Here is a 23,768-nt window from a genome sequence, read left to right as displayed (position 1 = left end):
AGCTGATAGTGGACTTCAGCACTAAGCAGGAGAGGAACTACCAGACCCCCGTCATCAACGAGTGCCCAGTGGAGAGAGTGGACAGCTTCAAATACCTCGGAGTTCACATCACGCAGGACCTGTCATGGTCCTGTCACATCAACACCGTGGTGAAAAAGGCCCGTCAGCGTCTCTACCACCTCAGACGCTTGAGAGACTTCCAACTGCCCTCCAAGGTGCTCAGGAACTTTTACTCGTGCACCATAGAGAGCATCCTGGCGGGAAACATCTTAACCTGGTTCGGGAACAGCACCATGCAGGACAGACGAGCTCTACAGAGGGTTGTGCGGTCAGCTGAGCGCACCATCCGCTCCGAGCTCCCTGACCTGCACTCAATCTACAGCAGGCGGTGCTGGACCAAGGCCAGGAAGATGGTGAAGGACCTCAGCCATCCCAACAACAGACTGTTCTCTCTGTTGAGGTCAGGAAAGCGATTCCGCTCCCTGAAGACCAACACAGAGAGACTGAGGAGGAGCTTCTTCCCGCAGGCGATACGGTCTCTCAATCACACCACCACACAGTACTGACCCACACATATGGTTCTTACACACACACTGGACTTTCTGGACTTTGGTTTCACTTCATTACTTAAATCACGCTGCTGTTATTGTGTATATATTTATTTATATTTAGATTTCTTCATACATTCTTATATAGTTCTATACTGTGTATTTTGTTGTACAGTTATTTTATTTTCAACTTTAATTTATATATTTTATCTTATTCTTCCCAGTTAAATTTACCCTTCATTCTAATTTGTGTTGTACAGTTATTTCATTTTTAACCTTAATTTATATTTTATTCCTTCCTAGTTAAATTTACCCTTTTTAATTTTTCATATTTATTTCCTATCTTATTCATAGCCTTTTCCTTTTTTGTTTTCTTTAGGTCACGAGCAGTTGTCCAAGCATTTCACTACATATCGTACTGTGTATGACTGTGTACGTGACAAATAAAATTTGAATTTGATTTGAATTTGATTTGATTTGAAAATGCAAGAAAAAAAACTAGTCAATGTGAAAATCCTTTGACCTCTGACCTTTAAGCTACTGGGATTCGAAGTCATCTGAGATTGTTAGTAGATGCATCTATGGTATCGATTTAAAAACCCCGCGTGACCTCGTTCTTCAGTTATATTGACAAACTGCTCACACCGCCCGCCCGGTAGGGTGACAACTGAACCCCATCAGCCTTTTACGGGTGATGGGAAACAACAAACGTTTAAAAGGGGGAAAAAGAGAAAGCGCAATTTATGATGGGGAAAAACAACAACAACACCTTTAAAAAAAAAATACTGCAAAATTTACAAGGAAGTGTTAAATTTAAGAAGAAAAACCACAAATTTATGATGAAAAAAATTAAAGTGATAAAATAGTAAATTCATAAAGGATCAACCAGCTAAATTGAAGGATGAATAAATACAATTTTCAAGGGAAACAAATTGGTAAATTTGCAAGACAAACACTAGGGAAGCTACAAGAACGGAGAAGATCTGCAAATCCAAGAAGAAAGTGCTTATTCTGTGAGGGAAAACTGTCAAATCCAAGAGGAGAAATTCTGCATTTAAAAGGAAAACTGGTGACTGAGAGGAATCCTGCCACATGCAGCAGGAAAAAGGCCAAATTTTTATTAACAAAACTGAAAGTCAGGGAGAGATGTTTCTTTGAAGGCTGTTACTAGAACATCATAAGCACCTCTTTCTGTTCATATTTTTAACCCAGTAAATAAACTCTTAACTGGTTTTCATCATGAGTCTCGTCCACCTGGACAAACACAGATTAATAACAGCTCATTTTAAGAAAACCATCTGCCGCTCGCTTTGCTCTCACATAGTCTCATCTTCTGTGTTTTTAGCAGATACCCAGTAACGCTATCAGCGGCTGCTTCACACAGCGCTGCAAATGGACCGAAACTGTTTGCTGAAAGAGGCTAAAAAAAGCTTCTTTCCACTTTGCTGTAAAACCTGCTTTTACCACCTCCTCTGCTGGTGAAGTCGACTGAAACAGCTCCTCTCGGGTCTCAGCTGCCGAGCACCTGCTTCGCTTTCAGCCCTGCTGCTGCCTGGATACTAAACCTCTTCATCAGTCTGCTTTGAGGCCAAGACTCCAGCGATCTTTTGTTTCATCCTGTACTGTCTGTCTCCGCTCATTAATCGTCTTTGAGAGCAGCTGATGCTCTTTTACCCCTTTCCCTTTAATTCCTATTCTTCTGTAGATGCTTGTTCGTTTTGTTCCTCTGTCATAAAGCAAGCTGCTCATTACGCACATTGTTTTCACTGTATAGACCAATGAGATTTTCCTGCCTTAGAAAAGAAAATCAAGAACAGAAATGGGAGTATTCTCACACAACCATGACGCCAAAATAAAAAAAATAATTTTAAAAATATTCAATTTAACTGGAAGTTAAATTCACATCTTCGAGAGAAAACCTGGGAAGCAACCACAGGGAGAACAGGGAACACTTTTAGCCTTTTTTTCATCTCTTGGATCTGCATGATGTCACAGAGTGAATAGTCCTTGTATGGTTATGTCAGGCACAGAAGCCACACCCCTCTGCTGTTCTAAATTTCTGCTTATGACGGGCATAAGCAAATTTTTTAATTTTTTTTATTTTTAGAAAACATGTCAGTGTGAAAACAAAATAATCTGTGGACAACACACCAAAGCTAGCGGTGACGCTCTAACCCCAATGTTAGATTTTGACATCAAGGTCTCAGTTTTTCTTGTCCGCATGCAAACGCAGAAACAGTTTTCTAACATCTTTACCTGCACAGGAGTTTTTAAAGCTCAGTCTTCAGTGGAAACACCCGTGTACGTGTGGATGTAGCCTGCAGAGTATTACTTTGAGCTGCCACTCATGAAATGCTCCTCGGGTACAGCGAGAGGACAGAAATATAAAGCAGCATAACTCACATACTGCAAATTACATGTAGTATGTGGGTTTATTAAGACCTGAGCAACATTTTTCCTGTGCGGGCTTTAATCCGTGCGAGGCAGTTTCATTAAGAACGGGGAGTTTCACAGTCTCGGTGATTACAGTGATTCTTTGCGAAGCTGCACCTCTCGGCCTCTGAGTGTCTCCTCCTTCTAATCACTCTTATTTTATTGTTACTCCGTCACCGCATGGCCTCCGCGGCTGTTGCCTACGCCTCAGCGGCAGCTGTCACCATGACACCATGCGGGGGAACGCAGGCCAGCATGGAGGGAGGGAGGTGGAAGCTAGGAACTAAACTGGGAACTATAAGAAACGCTCCTGCACTTTGCTTCTCTGTCTGCATCGCATCAGTTTTGTCTTTCCTGTTGAGCTGAGCTCAAACAACGAGGCGTAAGTATGAAAAACAGCTTGTAAATACAGATCAAACACGGCGTGACAGGTTTGGTTATTTGCTCAGCAGCAGAGACGAGTTCTGCTTCAGAAAGTGAGTCAAGTTTACAGAAGAGACTAATAAATGCAGGAGGAGGTATTATGAATGCTGAGTGCAGCTCTGCTCTCCGTGGAAACTCTAATAAGCAGTTGTGGATCTGAAGAGCTTGAAGCTGGATTTTTCAGGTTATTCCTGTGAGGACGTCTGATGGCTGAGAGTAAAATGTCTAAATCACGAACACGGTGCATGGGCACGAGCTTGTGGATCGTGAAGCTGCGGCAGGATTACCTCAAGTCCATTTTTGTCTTAAATTTGTACTGCACTTATAAAATGTTCAACACAATATGCTCATTGAACTTCTCATGCTTAGCTCGCTATAACTGCCTTTTCCATACTTCATGCCCCCATTAATTGTGTAATCTATTGCACAAATAACTTTTTGTGCTGTCAGAGTTAATCTCGTTAAAATGACGTTAACGCCATAACCGCATTAACGCGGCAAATCTCCGTTAGCGAGTTAACGAGGATCGCTGCGTGCGTGGGGCTAGACGGCGCTAACGCGTTAAGGAGCTAACCGCGCTAACGTGTTGACCCTGTGCAGCCCCACGATTAACGCTGACAGCGCTAAATATTTTCTAAACTTTAATTTCAATGATGTACAATTTAAAATTAGTTCTCATAAATGTGAAGCAAGTTTCTGCTGCAGGTCTCAGTCGCACTGACAGCTTGGCCAGAGTTCATAAAGCTGTGACAGTGTGCGTGGAGAAGTCGGAAGACTGAATTACATCCATGAACTCTTTGTTTAACAGCTGATTAAATACTAGGATGTCACCAAACTCCATATTATTTGTTCGATACCACTGAAAACTACAGAAAAGACCAAGATCACAAACACAGTCAGAGGTTCGGCCGAGCAGGCAGCTGTCAGAGACACACCTCTGTTTGTGGCTGTAAATTAAGGATTTCTAACACGGAGGTTTTATGGCGATCAACTCACTTTTGCTTTAAGTGGCCATTAGAGGAACTGCAGTTTTTGAAACCTGAGGTTGCGTCTTAGCTCGCGAGCGTTTTGTCGCCTGTGAAATAAAATGATTACCTGGCATGCTGACCCAGGTCGCTTGAGGCAATGGATGGGGAACAGGTAGCGGAAGAGGAGGCGACAGAGTCTGAGGAGGGCTGAACTGTGGCGGCTCTCTGGGCAGCTGTGGAGGCTGTTGCGGTGGTGGTGGTGGAGGAGCAGCAGGTGGGTAACCGGCGGGGTGGCAGCTGAGTGGCTCCATCTCTACAGTACGCAGACACTGCTCCCTCAGCCTCTCCTCGCGCCGGCGCTTCAGCCGGCGCTGCAGGAAGCTGCAGAAACAGCAAAGCATGACGACGAGGGCCCAGACCAACCAGAAGCCAGCAAAACAGGCCAGGAAGGTGTAAGTGCCCTGCGACATCACCATGGCGGTGACGGGATGCGCAGCGAGTTCCCCCCAAGACAGGAAGAGAGGATTTCAGATGGGCGGGTTCAGCGGTCGTCTTGAAACTCAGCAGATCACTTTCGTTCAGAAAGACAAAGGAGAGCGACTTAAACACGGGTCGAGTCACAATCCTTCGCCAAACATCAGGTGGCTTCAAGTTTCTTATTTAAATGTTAAAGAAAAGTGTGTCAAGACCCGTCAAGCTCCTGCCTGAAGAAGTTACAAATCACGGGAGGAAAAAAGATTAAAAAAAGAAAAATCCAGTAGAATTCAGTAAAACTGAAGCTTTTCTGAAACACAGCAGTCACATGGCTCAATATTTAGCCGCGCTTGTTACACTTATAAAAGGCTGGCAGGTGATAAAAGCTTCGACAATAAGACGTATAATCGCACACATTAGTGTCCTAATTACATAAGATCACTTGGAGATAAAATAAATCAGAGAAACTTACAGAAGAAAGCAGGCGGAAAATTTAGATTTTTGTTCTGCATCAGCACCAAAGTCATTAAAAAAAAGTATAAATAAATCTTTGTGCTTTAAAAAATAAAAATACTGAACATAAACATCAGTAATCAAAACCGTCTTCGTCTCTGTTTGTGAGTCTCCTCCATCCGTCCAGATGTTTCAGATGATAACCTTCTGCTGCCTGAAATACGCCTCATTTAGATGGAAATCTGTGTGGATCCCACACAGTCACACACTGTTATTCCAAATGACTACAGATGAACTCCCCGGTGTTTCCACTGCAGCAAACCTCCATTTAAATTCTCCGAAAGGCTCGAGCAGCCTGCTTTCAATAATCCACCCTCTCAGGAAGCTTCTCCTTCGTTCCTGCTGGAGGATAAAGTTGTAACGGTTCCGTCATTGTCACATTTTGAAGCTGATTCTAGAACTAAACCAAGCGGAGAACCGAGGCAACATCCGGTCAGAAGCACCAAAAAGAAATGTCTTTGTTCACGTGAAGTCAAACAGCTGGTCCCTTCGGGGCCGGGGGTCCTCAGATTTCTTCCCCTTCAGATCACAGCTGGACTCCTCGGCCTCACGCCGCCCTGCAAAGACACACAGGAGGCCTTCGTCAGGACAAAATCAGGCAACATTTTCCACACAGTGAGAACCGAGAGCAGGAAAAACAGCACTGAGGCTGGGCCGTTATAAATGTCAGCTGTTCATGCAGGATATAACACCAACATCGGGGGTCCAAGTATCAGTTTCACACTTCAGAGAAGAAAAGACTTTCACAGAGGTGACATATGCAGAACGAGACAGGATCACTGGGAGTCGAATAAACACGTCAAATAGAGAATTAATTTATTACTTCAGTGTAAATCAGAAGACTGTAACAGACCTTCAAAAGCACCTCAGCGATAAACATGAAAACAAATGTTTAAATTCTGGTGACTTTCTACATGAGTATTTAAAAAAAATGAGAACGTCACAAATTTAATATTAAAACAAAAGTTCATCTGGATTTGGCACACGGTGTAGTGATGGTAAATCTGATTCTTTTTACTGAATCGAGTTTGAATGAGTCACTCACCAAAGTGAACCGGGTTTTTTGAGTCATTTGAGTCACTGAGTCAGTTGCCCAGAGAGTGCAAAAAATGTACATTTTCACTCAAACTTAATTTATTTCTCTTTTCGTGTAAATCCTACGGCTAAGATGAGTGATTGAAAAAGAAAAACAACTGTTTTTATAGATCAAAAAAGAGCAAAAAAACATTTATTTTATTTATTTTTATTTTATTTGTATTTTCCTCAAATGTGTCAAATATATATTTTTATACATATTTAAATGTCCTTTGAGCTGTGAGCCAGGGGGCGGTAATGCGCCTTAACATTGGTTGCCAACCAAGAAGAAGAAGAAGCTGTGAGCCAGGAGTGATATCTTATAATAAATAATAAATATAATATCACTGATTCGTTTATGCTATGATTCAGCACAGGAGGGAGGGGGTGAGTAACTCAGCTAACATGATGCTACTGTGAACCAAGGAGCTATCCGTTCGTTAAGTCTGACGTCACTAGCCGTGTCTGGGTCTAAACTCCGCTGCAGGTCCATATATCAAACGATCACTGTGGCATTACTGAGAGTTGAAAAACTGTCTAAAGTCTTTCATCTTTAATAAAATGATCAGCGTTCTGCTCTACCAGGTGTAACAATTAAGTTTAACATCCAGGCATCCATGAAAACGGAATTTATGACATTTAACAGAGTTAGAAGTTAGCAGGAAGTTAGCTCGCTAGCTTCTATCTAAATACAATATAGCATGTCCTGACTGCAGGGTTTTGGAAACAAATTAAAACGTACAGCTCTGTTATCACTTCCAACATAAATGAAGACAGAAAACTAAACAGCAGTGACGTTTGTAGGGTTACTGAAGTTGGGCTAGCTGGTATATAATGATGTGCTACGTGACCGCTAGCGACACAGCTATGTTAGCATAATATAAACAAGCTAACTTTTTTCCCACTCGATAAAAGTTAACGTGAGTGTTCTCGGTGGTCAGGAACAAATGTAATCGCATGGCAGGATGCTGTAAAAGGACCACACTTCAGCCAGGAGAACAACTGAGATAATCCATCCACAATACGAGGTTAGTCATTCATATACTGCTGCATGGGCTGGGCTGTAGCTACATCCTAAGGTTTTAAAAACTGAGCTTAAATAAATGATTAGCGGTAATAAAAGCCGAGGGAGGTCAACAGTGATCACTGACTGTTTTAGGAGCTTTTTGAGATTAAATAGAAGAAAATACAAAACATTAAACATGTTAACAACACAAAAGCCATATTAAACGCAGACTACTTTAGACCCGGAAGTAGGATGCACTCACGTCATCACTTAACGACCGGATAGTCTTGATGTGAGCTTCTACTCAGGGTTTTTTCTTCCAGTTTAGAGCAGAAATGTTTTGTTAAGAAACTGGCTGTTGTTTTTTTCCACACAATTTTAATTTTAAGTTAGATATATTTCTACTAATGAAATTAGCTTGCTAACAGCAACAGGGATGAGTCAGTGAGTCAGTTGGGCTTGTGAATCATGATTCACGAGTCCGTAAAGTGATTCTTGAGTATTGAACGATTCGTTCATGATTCGCACATCACTAACACGGTGTCATATCTAGGGAATAACACTGAGTATATATATCACAAAGAATATATCACAAAATGTGATATATTCTTTAGCGTTAACAGCTGTGACACCCTCACCTGGTTGGTTTCTTTCACAGACCCATTACCTGCCCTGTATGAGAAGCTGTGTGTAAAAAACTGTTTCTGCAGGCCTCCAAATCTGCTGCCAGAGATCAATCATCCAGATACTTTAGGAAATTCAAGCATCCATGTTAAACTGAGCTCCACACCTGAGTCTATACGCACAGAGCCACAGTACCAGAAATATACCCTAAAACATCCAAAGGACCTAAAAGCAGATTTGTAGATAATTCAGTGTTAAAATGGCCAATAAAGTAGGACTGTAGGGACCTGAAAGTCTTCCCTCTAGGTTTTTCCAGGATTGTCTTTGATGGTCGATGGGAGGCATTTGACATGGAAATATAACTTAAAAATAACGAGTTTAAACCTTTTTATATAAACATATAAACGCATTACTGTAACTGAGTGATTGGGGTTTCTGTGGATGAACTTCTCTCAGTACACGATTCGTTTTTTTAGAAACTATAATTTTAACAGTTTATGATCTGTTATAGCTCACATTAAAAACTTTATTTTTTCTGTGAAAGCTCCAGCACATCGATCCCACGCTCATTCCTGCAGCTGCTGAAGGTTGCAAACTGAATTCATGATTTTCCCCTCACTGCGATGACAGGAACAAGTAAACATGTCGTTCCCAACAATGATGCAGACACTCCTTTGGACATGTTGTTCCTTCAGACTTCACACTTGGCGAACAGAAGATCCTGCAGGGCTTCATGTCAACGACCCCGAACAGACAGACAGACGTTAGACGCAGACCTCCATCTGGAGAGATCTGACTCTGCACAACTTTTGTCTCAAGAATCATGCTGACACACAAATTTATACTGAAAAGTGTGATGGTGCTAGGAGAGTACGGCAAGATGGTAGGAATGTAAAACGTTTTACTGTGTTAAGGAAACATTTTTTCAGTAGTGTTACATCAAAAAGGCGAAGGGTCTTTATGAAATGAGGGTAGGATGAAGTCGTTCACGGCTATTTTGGTAACTGGTGCTTTTTTAAGACTGCCTTTTTATTCCCCTTCCTGGTTCATGGTCCCCGCTTCTTGTGGAGGATTTGCTAAGTTTTGATTTTTACCAACTTTTTGGTTTCTTGTGGGGGTTTTTTTCCCGATATACGCTCAGTGTCATCTCTGTTGCTTTCTTTGTCCCCTTCTGTCTACATCCGTGTTGCATCTTCTTCCTTTTGCCCACTTCCTGTTTTAGATCGGTAATGGCTTTTCTTTCTGCATCTCGTGTTTCTGTGTCTCCGAGTAATCAAGTTCTCTCTTTTGTACTTGTCATCCCATCTTACTCCACCTCTTCCCAATCCGGTTGTTCAGTCTGACATCACTAGCCGTGTCTGGGTCTAAACTCCGCTGCAGGTCCATATATCAAACGATCACTGTGGCATTACTGAGAGTTGAAAAACTGTCTAAAGTCTTTCATATTTAATAAAATGATCAGCGTTCTGCTCTACCAGGTGTAACAATTGAGTTTAACATCCAGGCATCCATGAAAACGGAATTTATGACATTTAACGGAGTTAGAAGTTAGCAGGGAGTTAGCTCGCTAGCTTCTATCTAAATACAATATAGCATGTCCTGACTGCGGGGTTTTGGAAACAAATTCAAACGTACAGCTCTGTTATCACTTCCAACATAAATGAAGACAGAAAACTAAACAGCAGTGACGTTTGTAGGGTTACTGAAGTTTGGCTAGCTGGTATATAATGATGTGCTACGTGACCGCTAGCGACACAGCTATGTTAGCATAATATAAACAAGCTAACTTTTTTCCCACTCGATAAAAGTTAACGTGAGTGTTCTCGGTGGTCAGGAACAAATGTAATCGCATGGCAGGATGCTGTAAAAGGACCAAACTTCAGCCAGAGAACAACTGAGATAATCCATCCACAATACGAGGTTAGTCATTCATATACTGCTGCATGGGCTGGGCTGTAGCTACATCCTAAGGTTTTAAAAACTGAGCTTAAATAAATGGTTAGCGGTAATAAAAGCCGAGGGAGGTCAGCAGTGATCACTGACTGTTTTAGGAGCTTTTTGAGATTAAATAGAAGAAAATACAAAACATTAAACATGTTAACAACACAAAAGCCATATTAAACGCAGACTACTTTAGACCCGGAAGTAGGATGCACTCACGTCATCACTTAACGACCGGATTCCTGTTTCTAATTCTAGAAGAAGGACCTGATACGTCTTTTTGTTACCTTTGTTCGATTGTCATTGAATATTTGTTTTAAAGTGTTTTCTTGGATATTTTCAGGGTTAGCTGATGCTCAAGAATCAAAAAGTTCTTGAAGGATCTTCTCATTTATAATAATATCCCTGTAAAGTGGAGTTCTGACGACTCTATGCAATCAGAATGTGGTTTTGTTTTTTAGTTATCTTTGTAGATTTTTCCAAAATGGTCCATTTGATCTTTATCCAACATTCAGAGTTAGAGTTACCACCAATAATTTAGACATTAGAGGGTTTAAAAGGGCATGAGACATCTGAAATTGTTTCCAAAACCTTGCATTGAGAATCTTTTCAAATTATTACCATGCAACATTTTGGGAATGTTTTTTTAAAAGAAGAGTTTATAGTTTATAGGCTTATAGTGTCAGTGAAGTTCAACAAATCCAGGCCTTCATTGCTTTAGCTGGCTCAATAAAACCTAAAACCCCAGTTAAATATAAGGGACGTCATGACTGTGGTTATCAGCTCCCATTTCACTCTACTTCAACACAAAGTTGATCAACTACTCCAATCAGTTACATTATCAGAGGAATGGTGAGAGTGGCGTGTAAAGAATGGAAAATATACCAGTAAAATCAAAAACTGTAGAAAGTTGTTTGTCTGGTGATTTGATCACAAGATCAGGGCAGCTTTCACTCGGCCAACTGTCTACCAATTTAAAGACTTCTAGTAATGGTCAAATTGAGTAGAAAGCACCACACAGGAACCACTCCATCTACCATCCTGTGCTGCTCTTTATTTTTAACATAACAGCTGCGCCTTAAAGCATTAAAACTGCCCCATAGCCTAATAAAGGAGAAATCACTTTGTCCACGTTGTTTGTTGCGAGATCAAAGTGCATTTAACTTTGACTCTCAGGTAACACCTCGCTAATCTGTGTTCTAGCAGCTACAACTGTGTGAAACAGACTTGGCAGCAATTTAGGAGCAAGTTACTTCTTTATGTTTTTAAAAGAAAGAAATCGATGCCATCTGTAAACTGTTGTCTCCACGTGTGCACTGCAGTCATTAACAACAGGATACATTTCAATTTTCTACAGTTAATTTCAAATTTCTGGGATAAGTCTGTAACTTACATTCTTTCCATTATATTATGAAATGTTGTAGTTTTACTCTTGACATCATGTAGTTAGAAGTTAAAGTAAATTTGAGCATTTTAACACGAGAGTCTATGTCTGGATGCACGCTCAATCATTCAGGTCGTTGCATTTACAGCAGGGGTAACGTTTAAGCTCAGCTGACTGCAGCTTTCCCCAACCTTATAAACAATATATACCAGCAGCACTGACTAACAATGGACCGTGAGTATTGATCAGCGGCCACGAGTAGCATTCACAGAGAGTTGGGGAGTGGCTGCAATCACATCATTGTAAGATGGTGAGGCTCCCTGCTCAGTTCAGTGATGGTCTTTCTCTTTTCATGTAACTGGCCTCCTTGACTCGCCCCCCAAACCAGCGTTCCTCCCCGTTCAGCACGTCTACATCCTTATCTTTAATACAGTGCATGCTGGCCTGCAGGTGTAAACAGACTGCAGAGTCCTGGCCTGACAAGGTGGTTTTCCTATGTTGTGCCATCTACCTTTGGGCAGACCAATATTTAGCTCGGGGTGGGGGGATTGATGTAATGTTGTGAAAAAAATGCATGTCAGCTGTTTGATACTCCTGACAGAGGGATCAGGAGAGGTTTTCGCTTAGGCAGCAGTTTGCCCGTCTCTCCGGGATCGCCTGGAGCTTTCTTTAGGCGCCTTCCCAGCTTTGACAAATGTCCGGCTGAGATAACTACATTTACTCTGGGTCTTTTTGATATGATGATCTGCTCCCCTGTATCTCTGTTGTAGCATCCTGATAACACCCAATTTGTGCTGCACTGGAGGAAGCGAGTCAAACCTTAAATATGTTCCATTTATGCTGGTTTACACATTACTGATGGAAATGTCACAATCTAAGAAAGCCAGCCTGTCATTTCTCATTTCCTCCCTGATCAACTATAAGTGTTTGCTCAAATGACCAGAATCAACTTTCTGGGAGAGTCCAGGGGGCCTGACTCACTTTTGTGTGGACATTCAAGGACCTGCAGATTGTTTTTCTTTCGTTTTTTAAACAACTGTAAATGTTTATTATGTCTTATGTCGCTCAACGTGTTTTATTGTTGTGTTTTTGTGGTTGTTGTACTTGAGAAAGACAACAGAAAAGAATTATGCAGTCATAAAGCGATTCTCAGGGACTTCTTCTTTCTCTCCAGTCAGAACGACTCCTGTGTGAATTCCTCTCACTTTGAAATACACTCAGCAGTCGGGATTACCTCATGAGTCTAGCTAAAGTGAAAAACATTCCCTACAATTATAAAACATTTCTGACTTTGTCATGCTGCATGAAAAAAAATCTAAATGAGCTAAAGGTTGAGGGCTGTGTTTTCTTCTCTGAATCGGACACTTGTGCTAGATTACCGTTTCATTTAAGCCGTGTATTTTCCCTCCATCCTACAGCACCTTTGGGAGTCACACCCTTGTGTCTGTTGCAATTTAATACTGTTCAGTAGTGGTGATTCATCAGCTGAGGGCTCGGTGAGGTCGCACAGCCACTGATATTTCAATCTGCTGTGAGCGCTGATATGGTAGGAAGGCTTTGTTTACTCCCCACGCTTCCTGCCTGTCCGACACAGTCATCAAAGGGAAGCGATACACACTTGGACCTCCACCTCTACACCTACAACAATACACATAACACTCGCTCTATTTTTATTTGCTCTTCCTTTTGTCTTTTAATGGCTCTCACTCGAACCACAATCTGAGATGAGGCTGATCTCCGGGAGCTGAGAGGCAGTAGTAAAAGCACCTCTTTAAAGAGATGTTTCCAGATAATACGTTCTAATTGTGCTTTTATCTGCAAAGCTGTTACAACCTCGACGAGACAACTTGAGCGCACCGTCAAAGCCGAGCAAATCAAAGTGCTTCACAGAGCGAGGGAAAAGAAAGCAGGTCATTAGATATTTCATTTTCCATCACGGTCGAGGTTTGGTAACCGCACATGCGCGGCCTTTCTGTGGTGCAATTTAAGTAGAGCCTGATGGATATCTGATTTAAAACACTGATATCGATATTTGGTGATTTAGATATTCACTATATTGTCTGTTTTTTTTCCTCAGACGCATGAAAATAAAAACACTTGTTATTTGTAGTTATTTCTGAGTAGCTTATTGGTTCAACCAGTTGTGGATTTCTCGTTTACGCTTTGCCCGACTGCTCAGGTCAGTTACTCTTTTAGCTCCAAAACATACGATATTAACAGGGAAGTGGGAGAGTGCGCTGCTAGTTAATAAACTACACAATATCAACACTAACTATGGTGGAAGGGTGATGCTCATATCTGCACTTTACATTTCCATTAAACAGCTCTTATAAATGCTGATGCTGTTATTGGCCAGTATATCAGCCCCAGCTCTAACTTTAAGTCATATCATGAAAATTAAACATTTTAGGAATAACAGTAACAAAAAAAATATCAGTGGTTTTAACCACATTTTTTAAAATGATACATTTATTATTTCTCATAAATAAAATAATTTTACAAAGTAATCTCAATTTGTGTGTAAGACCTTGGGCAGATTTATTAATTCATTATATCAGCTAATGGCACATGGCATAAAGTCACATGTCTTAGTAATCACACTTTCCCTCTGATAAACACATTGATTATATTCTCTCATTGTATCAGAGTTTATTCACCACCTACAACAATGTTAGATCCACGTCAAACAAAATGCACTAATACTAACAGCAGCTAATAGAGGCTAACAGAGGCTAGTAGCAGCTAACAGAGGCTAACAGAGACTAACAGCAGCTAACAGAGGCTAGTAGCAGCTAACAGAGGCTAACAGAGACTAACAGCAGCTAACAGAGGCTAACAGCAGCTAACAGAGGCTAACAGAGGCTAACAGAGGCTAACAGCAGCTAACAGAGGCTAACAGCAGCTAACAGAGGCTAGTAGCAGTGAACAGGCATGAGTGTCACTGACTCATCGACTCTATCAAACTTCATGAAAGTCTGATAGCCTTCTCTAAAACAAACAGGAGTTGACACCTGGCTGATGTAAACAGTGGACTAACAGCCTACATTCACTACAGATAAACTGCGGCCATAGTTGATTGTCCTTCATTAGCCACTGTAGGATGATACACTTGAATTGGGGAGTAAGAAAACAGAACAATGACACTAATACTAGCTCTGTTTGTACACCAAGCACACTTGATGACAGAGCTCAGAGCCAGCAGCAGCTTGTCTAACATGCTAATGTACCATAAAGACCACAGGTTTATCCATAATGTGCATGTCCAAACAACCAGCTGCGAGCTTCTCACATTGACAAACTCTAGCAATTGTTAAAAGGAGACGGACACTCCCTGGAGAATGCCTACCTCATACGGGTATCAGTGGCCCAGCAATCAAGCGCCATTAATTCTGCTTCCAGAGACAATAGCAAACTGTGGCAGTCGTATAATAATATATTCAAACGGGCATTAGAGAAGCTTTACAGCTTGAGATAAAAAGAGGCAGATCGCATTAGGTATGTTTCAATTGATATCTCTTTTTTTAGATTTCACTGCCTACCCTGACAAAACACTAATGAAAAACAGTTATGAAATACCTACGGATGCTGTAACTAAAGGTTTGCACTTCCTCAGAGGTCACAAGCTGCTCTAAATTCTTAGCCGTCTATCAAAACCAGCTATGTAAACTTCAATAAGGGTTTAAAAGTGCAAACTCATAATTGTACTACAAGCAGTCTGTTTGAGAATAGTCAAAGCCAAAAAAGCTCTTGTTGGCAATTTCAGCAGCTGAAGGCTTTCCAGGAGTTTTTCTAGCTTCTGGAGCTGGAAACCTTTCCTGGAAAACTGCAGCTGAGGCATGTGAGCATCCCACATCAGTTTAAACCACTTTAGCTACTTCATAGCTGGAAAGATTTTAAACCACATCCCCCAACATGAACAACACAAAACAATCCTGATCTGCATCTGCAAATGCTGCCATCATCACTTCACTCTGCAAGCACACCTTTCTGCATCACTGTGCCTGTCTTTAATTCAATCTTTCACCATTTATATAGCACAACAGTCACCTCAAAGTGCTTTATATTGTAAAGTAAAGACCTTTCAATTACACAGAAACAACCTGAACATTTAGACAGTCCCCTGTGAGCAAACCCTTGGTGACAGTGGGAAAGAAAAACTCCCTGTTAACAGGAAGAAACCTCTGGCAAAACCAGTCTCTGGGATGGGCAGCCATCTGCTGCAACCGGATGGGTCTGAAGGGAGAGAGACAGGAAAAATCCTTGGAAATCTTAACAGTGAGACAACACTGCCACCAACAGGTCAGACTTTAAATTACCAAACTCATTGAGCAATTTTTTAAAATCGGAAAGAGAAAAACTAAGGCTGCAAGTATCCTGTCATCATCTATTTTCCAAAACTGCACAAAACCTATCCAGGTGAAAATCATGTTGGAGAGCTGGAGCAAGGACAAAAGTAAAGATCTGCCACATTTGGTGTGGTTTTGAATCTGACCAACGTCCAACAATGTGAAGAAACAGGTCACCAGCACATCTGGCTATTGCTTGTCACTAATGTATGTTGCAAGCAACTCTTAATTCCTCGAGTCATAAAATGCATGAAGGCATTCAACACATGAACACAGAAAGATTCACAAGTTCATTTCTACGCTGTGACGACCCACTGCACCCTGCCTTCCTTTTGGCTCACGTGTGTCTTGTTTGCAGGCGTTGGAGAGGCGGAGTTCCCGTTTACAATCAGTGACACTGGCAACATCTGGGCCAGTGAGCCGGGACTCTATATAAAAAGCCTTTAGGTTGGACTCTGGCTGCGTTAGGTTTTTGCTTTTGACACTATTACATGTTTCACACACACTACTGATGGTACTGATTACACACATCACTGTTTGTTTTTGACAGTAGGGTTTCTTTTCTGTTTCACTTGCTTTAAAAGAATAAAGCAGCTTGGGATACATTCCTAACCATGTCTGGGGTTTTCTTTGTCATGACCGTACGGCCCAGTTCCTGACAATGCTCTAAAAGCAACATCTAAATTTGGCAAAATCATATCTGGTCTAGTTTTAGAAATGAAAGTGATCATGTGCGATTACAAATAAAAGAAAAAAAAACCTTCAGGTATCCTGTTAAGATGGAAAATTCCTCCCAGCATGTATTTCCAGCTTTAAGATTTCCAGCTCGGGTTGATCTCTGTCAGGATTCAGTGTTTCTGCTTCAGCAGGTCACGCCGTCTCCTCTCAAAGCAACACATCTGTCGTCACTTTTCACTCAAAAGTCCCTCATGATCACCGGATCCACATGCTGAGGGTGTCGGATAAAATCTTAAGACCTTTTTCCTGGAAACGAGCGGTTTTTCCTGCTGGTGTCCTTTAAAAGTCTGCAGCACTCTCATTTCTCAAAGGTCACTGAGAGAATGTGGCTGAAAGGACAAATGAAATCGTGACTATGAGGTGAACATTTTCTGCTTCATGCCTGTTTTAGAGACATTTTCTGACTTTTTTTTTTTTTTAACCTAAAATTTGTCCTACAATTTGTGTAAGCAAGTAAACAGAGCTGTTTATTGCCGTTTCATGCCCTACAGATCACCACTATCAAATCTGAATATCTCAGCAGGGTTAAAGGGCACTTATCTGCTTTTCCTTATTTCCTGTCATACAGAAACTGTTGATTTCAAATAAAGTAATCCCTGCGAGCCAAAAGCACAGACTGCTCACTGACCTGCTCTTCGATCTGCATGATGTCATAGAGTGGGGCTTTCCCTAAGATCACTTTAGGTACAGAAGCCCCACCCCCTTTTAAAACATTCTGTTTATGAAGAACAGCGAATTACGAGTAAGTTGTATTTAAGGGGGAGGAGCTAAAACAGCTTGCTTCAGACAGAGGGATGATTATTTTGAGCTTTCAACCATAATAAGCTATTCTAGGAGAGCCCAAGAATAAAAGCACTGAGGTGTGAGCAGAGTAAGTCCACTGAAACAAAAAAGGCCTGTTTTTGGTTTTTTGGGGCCATAAACCAGCTGAGTCACTTCTAAGGACCAGCCTGAGGATAAAGGTCTGAGTCACGACTGAGGCTGCAGAGCAGCTTCACCTGCAGATGCTTCACATGCTCACTGAATACAAAACAATCCGACGTCACATACTAAACACGGCGATGGGGTACTTTACGTCTCTGCAGCTCCACAGGTGTGTCCAATCAGGCCTAATGTTGCCCTCGTCTCGGCCTCAGCAGCAGGTTCCTGAGCTCCTCGGTCGGATAAGAAGGTCTCTGCCGTATTCTGTTCGACGCCTTCTTGCTGTTTGTTGTGCAGAGGAGCTGCACGTTGAAACCGATTTAAATGAGCGCCGATTTGAAGCCCCTCAGCTCTGCTTTGATCCCGTCTCACCGGTTTTGTGTCCATAATGAAGCAAACTTCACATACCGATGAGTGTCAGCTCGATGCATTTGTACTTCAAAAGGCCTGGCTCAAAACGACGTGAAACACATTAGTAAAGGTGCAAGTTTCCATTCGGCTCATTTTATCCAGAGGCAGCAGAAGGACAACAACACAAGGTCGAGACTTTATCGTGTTAGAGAGGAAGCTTGTTGGGAGGAATGACTCTGTGCAGTCAGTGAATGCAATCAAGTCCAGACATGAGAAGTTGCCTCTTACAATAATGCAAACAAATTCATCTCAATACCATCAAATTTAGAAACATCCAGAGTAAAAATGAGTCCAAACATTTATACCTCTAGGCTGAGCTGTTGTAAAGAATTATCAGGCTGCTCCCTGAAAAGCCTCAAGTTGATCCAAAATGCTGCAGCAGAGTACTGATGGGGCCTAACTAGCTTCTCTTTAATTAAATCCTGAATTTAATTCTAAATCCTTCTCCTGACAAGTCTGGGACAAGCAGCCCGTGTCTGTCTTAAAGACCTCACAGTAGCTTATCCCCCTAACAGATCACTGCTTTCTCTGGTTTATTTTGGATTTCTGGGGTTGCTAAAAGTAGAATGGGAGGCAGAGCCTTCAGCTTCAGGTCGCTGTGTGGAAGCAGCTCCCAGTCTGGGTTCAGCAGACAGAGACACCCTCGTTACTGTTCACACTACGATTGAAGCTTTCCTTTTAGGTCGGGCTGGATCAGGTGACCCAGAGCCCTGCTGCTATTGGCTCAGGGTGCTGGTTGTTTAGTTTGTGTTTTTTTTCTGTCTCCCTGACTCCACCCCCGATGGGTGCCTCTCCCTGATCCTGCTTCTATTATTGTCCTCTTCCTGTTAAAAAAAGACTTCTTCCTCCCCAGAGTCTCCAAGTGCTTCCTCAGAGTGGACCACCTGATTGTTTTCTCTCTGATACTGACTGTTCATTTGATCTGTCACTACATGAATTCAACTGAACTGAATTAAACTTCAGAGTAAAGCCAATAATAAAGCAGAGTTTGTTTCTGATCGTTGCTCCCCTCAAACTGTGAGCGAGCAGAGCTGGTGTCTCAGTCACACCTGTTACCTCTGGTTATAAACACAACAACTGTGGCAAAGTCCAAATTTATATACAGTCTGTGGTGTTGAGACCAAGAGAAATGTCAGTGAAAGTCATTTAAACAGTGCAGTAATAATATCATGTCTATCATGACAGTCCTACTACAACAAAGCTGGTCAGTAAATATCAGCACTGAGTCCACTCAGCTGCTGAAAGGTTCCTGCCCTGTGATCAACGCTTTATTGTTTCTCAATAAACTGAGGGAAACTAAATGCATACCAACTTACAAATCTAATTCTTCTTCTTCATTCAAGTGTTCGTCCATCAGTCGCTGCTCAAGCTTCACTTTCAGCTCTCTGCACTGGAATTTATTCCCCGATAATGGACACATCTGACGTCAGTCTGGGTCATTTATAGCACAGCTACAGCACCAGGAAGGGCTCTGTGGATGTAGCCCAGGTGTCACAACACACCTGAAGTTTGGCCAAATAAATCTTCACAATCGTTTATTCATCTGCTTATAAATCACTGCACCCACGTGACCTCTAGGGCCCCTAAATTGGACCTTCCTCTCAAACAGAGGACACGTTTTACGGCAGCAGGTGTAGGTGTCAGTAAGTAACTGCACCTGCTTCTTCTTGGCCACTTTTGGCGTTTATGACTCACTTTGCGCACTCCAAAGTGTTCAGTGGGCCAGATGTGTTCCAGCTGTCACCCGTGACATCGAGGCCGTGTTAGGTGGAGCTGCGGCTGATCCGAAGCAGTCCACACTCAGAGCTACCTGTGCGTCAGGTGCAACCATGTGTCGCTAAAGAGGCTCAGAGCGCGCAGCTGGCGCTAAAAGTGCGCGGGAAAGTGTTTGTTTTGTGTTTAGTGACTCTGCGTTAAGCGGAGTCGTGTCTGTGAAATCGTCCCCAAAACGCCCTGATCGGTTTCCACATTACGCAACCGCTCAGACGCACTGCTGCTCTCCAAAGGTCTCTCCTTTAATTCCCCAGCAGCAGGAGGGACCTTTGCAGAGCAGCTCCGAGGAGCACCGATGCCAAAAACACGGGAGTGTCTGCGCACAGACACGCCAGGATAACGTGACAGCGCAGGTAACAACTCCACGTTATCGAAAAAAACAAACTCACCTTTAATTCCTGCGCTGGTTCCGACGGGCTCCGCTCACTGAGCCATTCAACTTAGAGTCCACAATTTAAAAACCAAAAAGGTAAACACAGTTTCTCCTCGGTAAAGATGGGAGCTCCTCTCTCCTCTGCCTCCTCCCGGCAGCGCTGCGCGTCGTGTTTTGGACGTCAGGCTGATAAAAAAAAGAGGTTTTCACCTTGACAGCCTGGCTCCTCCCTCTTCCTCTCTCTCCCTCTGTCTCTCCTTCACTCAGTCCCTCCCCTCCTCTCCATCAGCGGAGCAGCAGCAGGAGTGTTTCGTGACTCTCGGCCCAGCAGTCTGTCTGTCTGTCTGAATGATGAGAATACAAATCAAGCTGCCGGGTTTTTCCAAGGACGCACGAACTGGCAAAGGAAGACAGAAGGAGGAAAGGAAGGAAGGAAGGAAGGAAGGCAGAGAGGCGTAAAGCGATGAGAGATGTTTCCATGTCAGACAGTTTAAACTGGGTGGATTTTACTGCTGTGGGGATTTCTGAGGAAGTCTTCCTCACTGCACCTGAGATCCAGCTGGAGGAGTGGAAGCAAATAAAACACAAGCTGCTTAAAATAAGTTCAAGTTCCTCACAGCATGCCACGGAGCCAGACTGATATATCAGCAGATATATGCAACATATATCTGCTGATATAATAGCTGATAACTATATTAAAACTAAACATGTGAAAGAGAAACACCCTTCAACCAGTGCGAGGGTTGTTGTTGCATAGTTTGTCCACCAGGTGGACAAATAACAGGTGTTTGCTGCCCCAAATATGAAAACCAGCTGATCTGAGCAGAGTCTGAGAAAGAAAGCATATTTCTCTCATGCTGGCTTATGAGAGAAATATTATACAGCGACTCGAGGAGACTGCTGTTGCTATATCATCCATCCATCCATCCATCCATTCGCTTCTGCTTATCCTTTTCAGGGTCGCAGGGTGCTGGAGCCTAACCCAGCTGTCATAGGGTGAGAGGCGGGGTACACCCTGGACAGGTCGCCAGTCTGTGGCAGGGCCAACACACAGAGACAGACAACCATTCGCACTCACATTCAGTCCCGCATTCACACCTATGGGCAATTTACATTTTTTAATTAACCTATCCCCACATATTAGTAAAACTAAATTTAAACTGAATTGAGTCAGGCTGAACGTGATCTACAACTTATTTTGACATTGAAACTAAATTTCTTTTAAACTGCACTATCATGTTATCTGAGCGAGAAGTCGTAAATAACGGCACATAACAAATGTTAAGGAAATCTGTTCATGTTTCATGTGTATGAAAGAAAAAATATCGGCTGATATATCGGATAGCTAAATCACCAAATATCGGTATTAGTCTGAAAAATCCTATGCCGAGGCTCTAGCACACAGTGCATGATGAACCACAGGCTTTGAATAAAAGATGAATTAAAATAAGACGTCAGGTGTCCTACCTGTGCATTGCCAGCCATTTCATCTTGTTTATTCTAGCCAGTGGTAGCTAACGCCATTGCCCTTTCTCATTTGTTAGCTACGTCACTTAGCAAGAGGTAATAAGGTCAGCTAATCCGTCCTAACTATTAGGGGCTGATGCTAACTTAGCTAATGATCTAATTTGAAAGGTTACATCACAAACTAACCCTCTCTGCAGCGTATAACTAGCAAGCTAACCATAGCTTCCTTGCTAATATTATTGCTAGCAAACTCATACCTAAGTGAAATGTTAACTGGCTAGCTTGCCAAAAAATAACTCACCAGATAACATGATCCAACATTTATTTATAATGTCAAACTGATGGATAATCAAACAGTTTTTATTTTAGCCATCAGTAAGTCATGTAAGTACAGTTGTATGGCTAACATAACTTCTGTAGCAACAGTGAACACGGAGACAGTTAGCCAGCTAGCTGTAACTCAGCTACACAAGGTGTACCTGATAAGCTTTGTCATTACATCAAGGTAGCATAAAGTCTGATTTACTACAAACAAGGCTGTTTCAAAGTAACGTGTTATGGGAAATGTAGTCCCCAGTGTTTCTGAGGCTTGCATTTTCAAAGCAGTCTCCTGTGAGCTGAGCAGTAACTTACATTAACTCAGTTGTGGTTTCCTGCTTTTAATATTTAACACGATGCTACAAACCAGTGAGTTCGTATCAGGTGACTGTTTAACACACCTGCACCTCCTGAACATTAAATATTTACACTGTCATTAGTGGTAAACTTACCTGTAAGGCATCAGTGTGCCGTCCGAGTCCATATATAAAAGGCTCCAGCTAACATAATGGCTGAAGGCTCTGCATCAGTGGTCAGATTTCAGGGGCTGAGCTCAGACTACCTGCAGCTCATTTGACTTTCAAACTTCTTCATTACACTAGATTCAAATCACATATAGCATGCTGCATCTCTAGTTAAAAATTTCCAGCTTCTGAGAAAGTGTTTTGTGCTAGTTTTCCTGCTGAACAACGAGCTTTCCTTATTTCCTGTCATGCATCTCCTGTTCCAGTGGTGGCTGTTCATGTTAAATATGGGCAAAGTTTCTAATACCGAGGTTAGTTTGTGCACAAGTAATCCCTGTGAGCTAAAGGCCAGGCCTTACACTGCTCTAAATACCCAGCTTTACACAGTTTGTTTTCTATCATTGCACCTATGTGATGTCAGAGAGGGGATATACCCAACTGCTGCACCAAGAGGCCCAAATAATTATTCATAGCAGTCTTTTCAGTCTCGCTACATTGCTGCCTTTGTTGGATTTTAGTGAAATTTCATGCCTTTCTTTTTCCTCTGTTATAAATTTCGTCCCCACCAGAGATGAAAGGCAGGGCTGATCCCAGGAGGAGAAACAAATCGCTTTGGAGATCTGTTATGAATAAAGGAGCAGCTGAAAGAAGCTTTTGACTAAGTTACTCTGAGGTGTGTTGGTGTAAATTATGTAAATTATGTGCGGTGTGTATTTTATTACGTGCTAGACTCCAGGGACGTCCGTTTAATTCTCTAGATTGGAACTATTACGATACAATTTCAACTCTACAACATTTTTTAATTTTATGTTATCAGAAAGTGTCTTGAACATTCCTTTATTACATTTTGTCAGAATCATTACTTTCTGGCACCAGCAGCAACGTGAAGGGTAAGGGGCCCCCTCTCCACATGATCAGTTCAAACTTCCACTTTTAATTGATCCTACTAGATGTGCACCCAGCATCCACTGCAGGGAGGGGCCCCCTGTTCATTTTTGCCCAGGGTCCCTGAAGACTCTAGAATCTCCACTGCTTCCCACCACAGATGTGAGCAGAGGTCTTATCGGGCCCACTGCAGTCAAATTGAATCAAATTAAAGATTCGTCCTCCCTCCATCGTTTCCCTCCACCTGTGCCGCCTGACTACACGTCCTTCATCAAACCTCCTCTCCCCTGCAGATACATTTCAGGTGTTGTGACCTTTCAGTATTCTGTACAGAGACTGATTTCTGGGTTATAGGCAATAAAAAAGCCTGCTTACGTCTGGTTTTCCTCTTAATGATTTGAGTTTAGCTTCTTTTTATTTTGGGTTGCAGTGAGTAAAGTTTCCTCACGTAGACTTTCCAAAGGAGGTGCTGAGAAGTCCTTTATGTGCGAAGGTAAGGATGGAGGTGGATTAAAGATGAGGAGAGTTGCACAACAAGTTAAAGGCAGTGACTTTCAAGAAACCTTCAAACCCATCACAGACCTTCTGTTGCAGAAGAAAGGAAAAAGAAGCGTCTTTGAGGTCCTGGTGATTGATCTTTGAAACGTGTAAACACCAGAAGAAATGCACAGCTCCTACGTTCCT

At 42.2% G+C, this 23,768-nt stretch overlaps 1 protein-coding gene across 7 annotated transcripts in view; it reads right to left on the bottom strand.

Moving 5' to 3' along the window:
- prr7 (proline rich 7 (synaptic)) overlaps window positions 1-22,444 on the bottom strand; it is a 32,870-nt gene extending 10,426 nt beyond the window's left edge. Inside the window, exons 1-4 of one of the 7 annotated variants that reach the window (XM_085471070.1) lie at window positions 21,418-21,635; window positions 19,967-20,347; window positions 5,319-5,916; window positions 4,500-4,943 (exon numbers count right to left, since the gene is read on the bottom strand). In XM_085471070.1, coding sequence (XP_085327196.1) covers window positions 4,500-4,848 — 349 coding nt within the window. In that variant the 5' untranslated portion in view covers window positions 4,849-4,943; window positions 5,319-5,916; window positions 19,967-20,347; window positions 21,418-21,635. Of the gene's footprint in view, window positions 1-4,499; window positions 5,917-19,966; window positions 20,348-21,417; window positions 21,636-22,187 lie in introns of those variants that run through there. The other 6 variants (XM_085471074.1, XM_085471069.1, XM_085471071.1 and 3 more) reach the window with 6 other exon arrangements.
- Between the last annotated feature and the right edge of the window lie 1,324 nt (window positions 22,445-23,768).

The sequence above is a fragment of the Copadichromis virginalis genome, linkage group LG10 (genome assembly GCF_057382275.1).
Source record: "Copadichromis virginalis isolate Kocher_CV1m ecotype Utaka linkage group LG10, C_Virginalis_male_GT1.1, whole genome shotgun sequence".
NCBI classification, from domain to species: domain Eukaryota; kingdom Metazoa; phylum Chordata; class Actinopteri; order Cichliformes; family Cichlidae; genus Copadichromis; species Copadichromis virginalis.
This window is presented reverse-complemented; position numbering and strand designations above follow the sequence as displayed.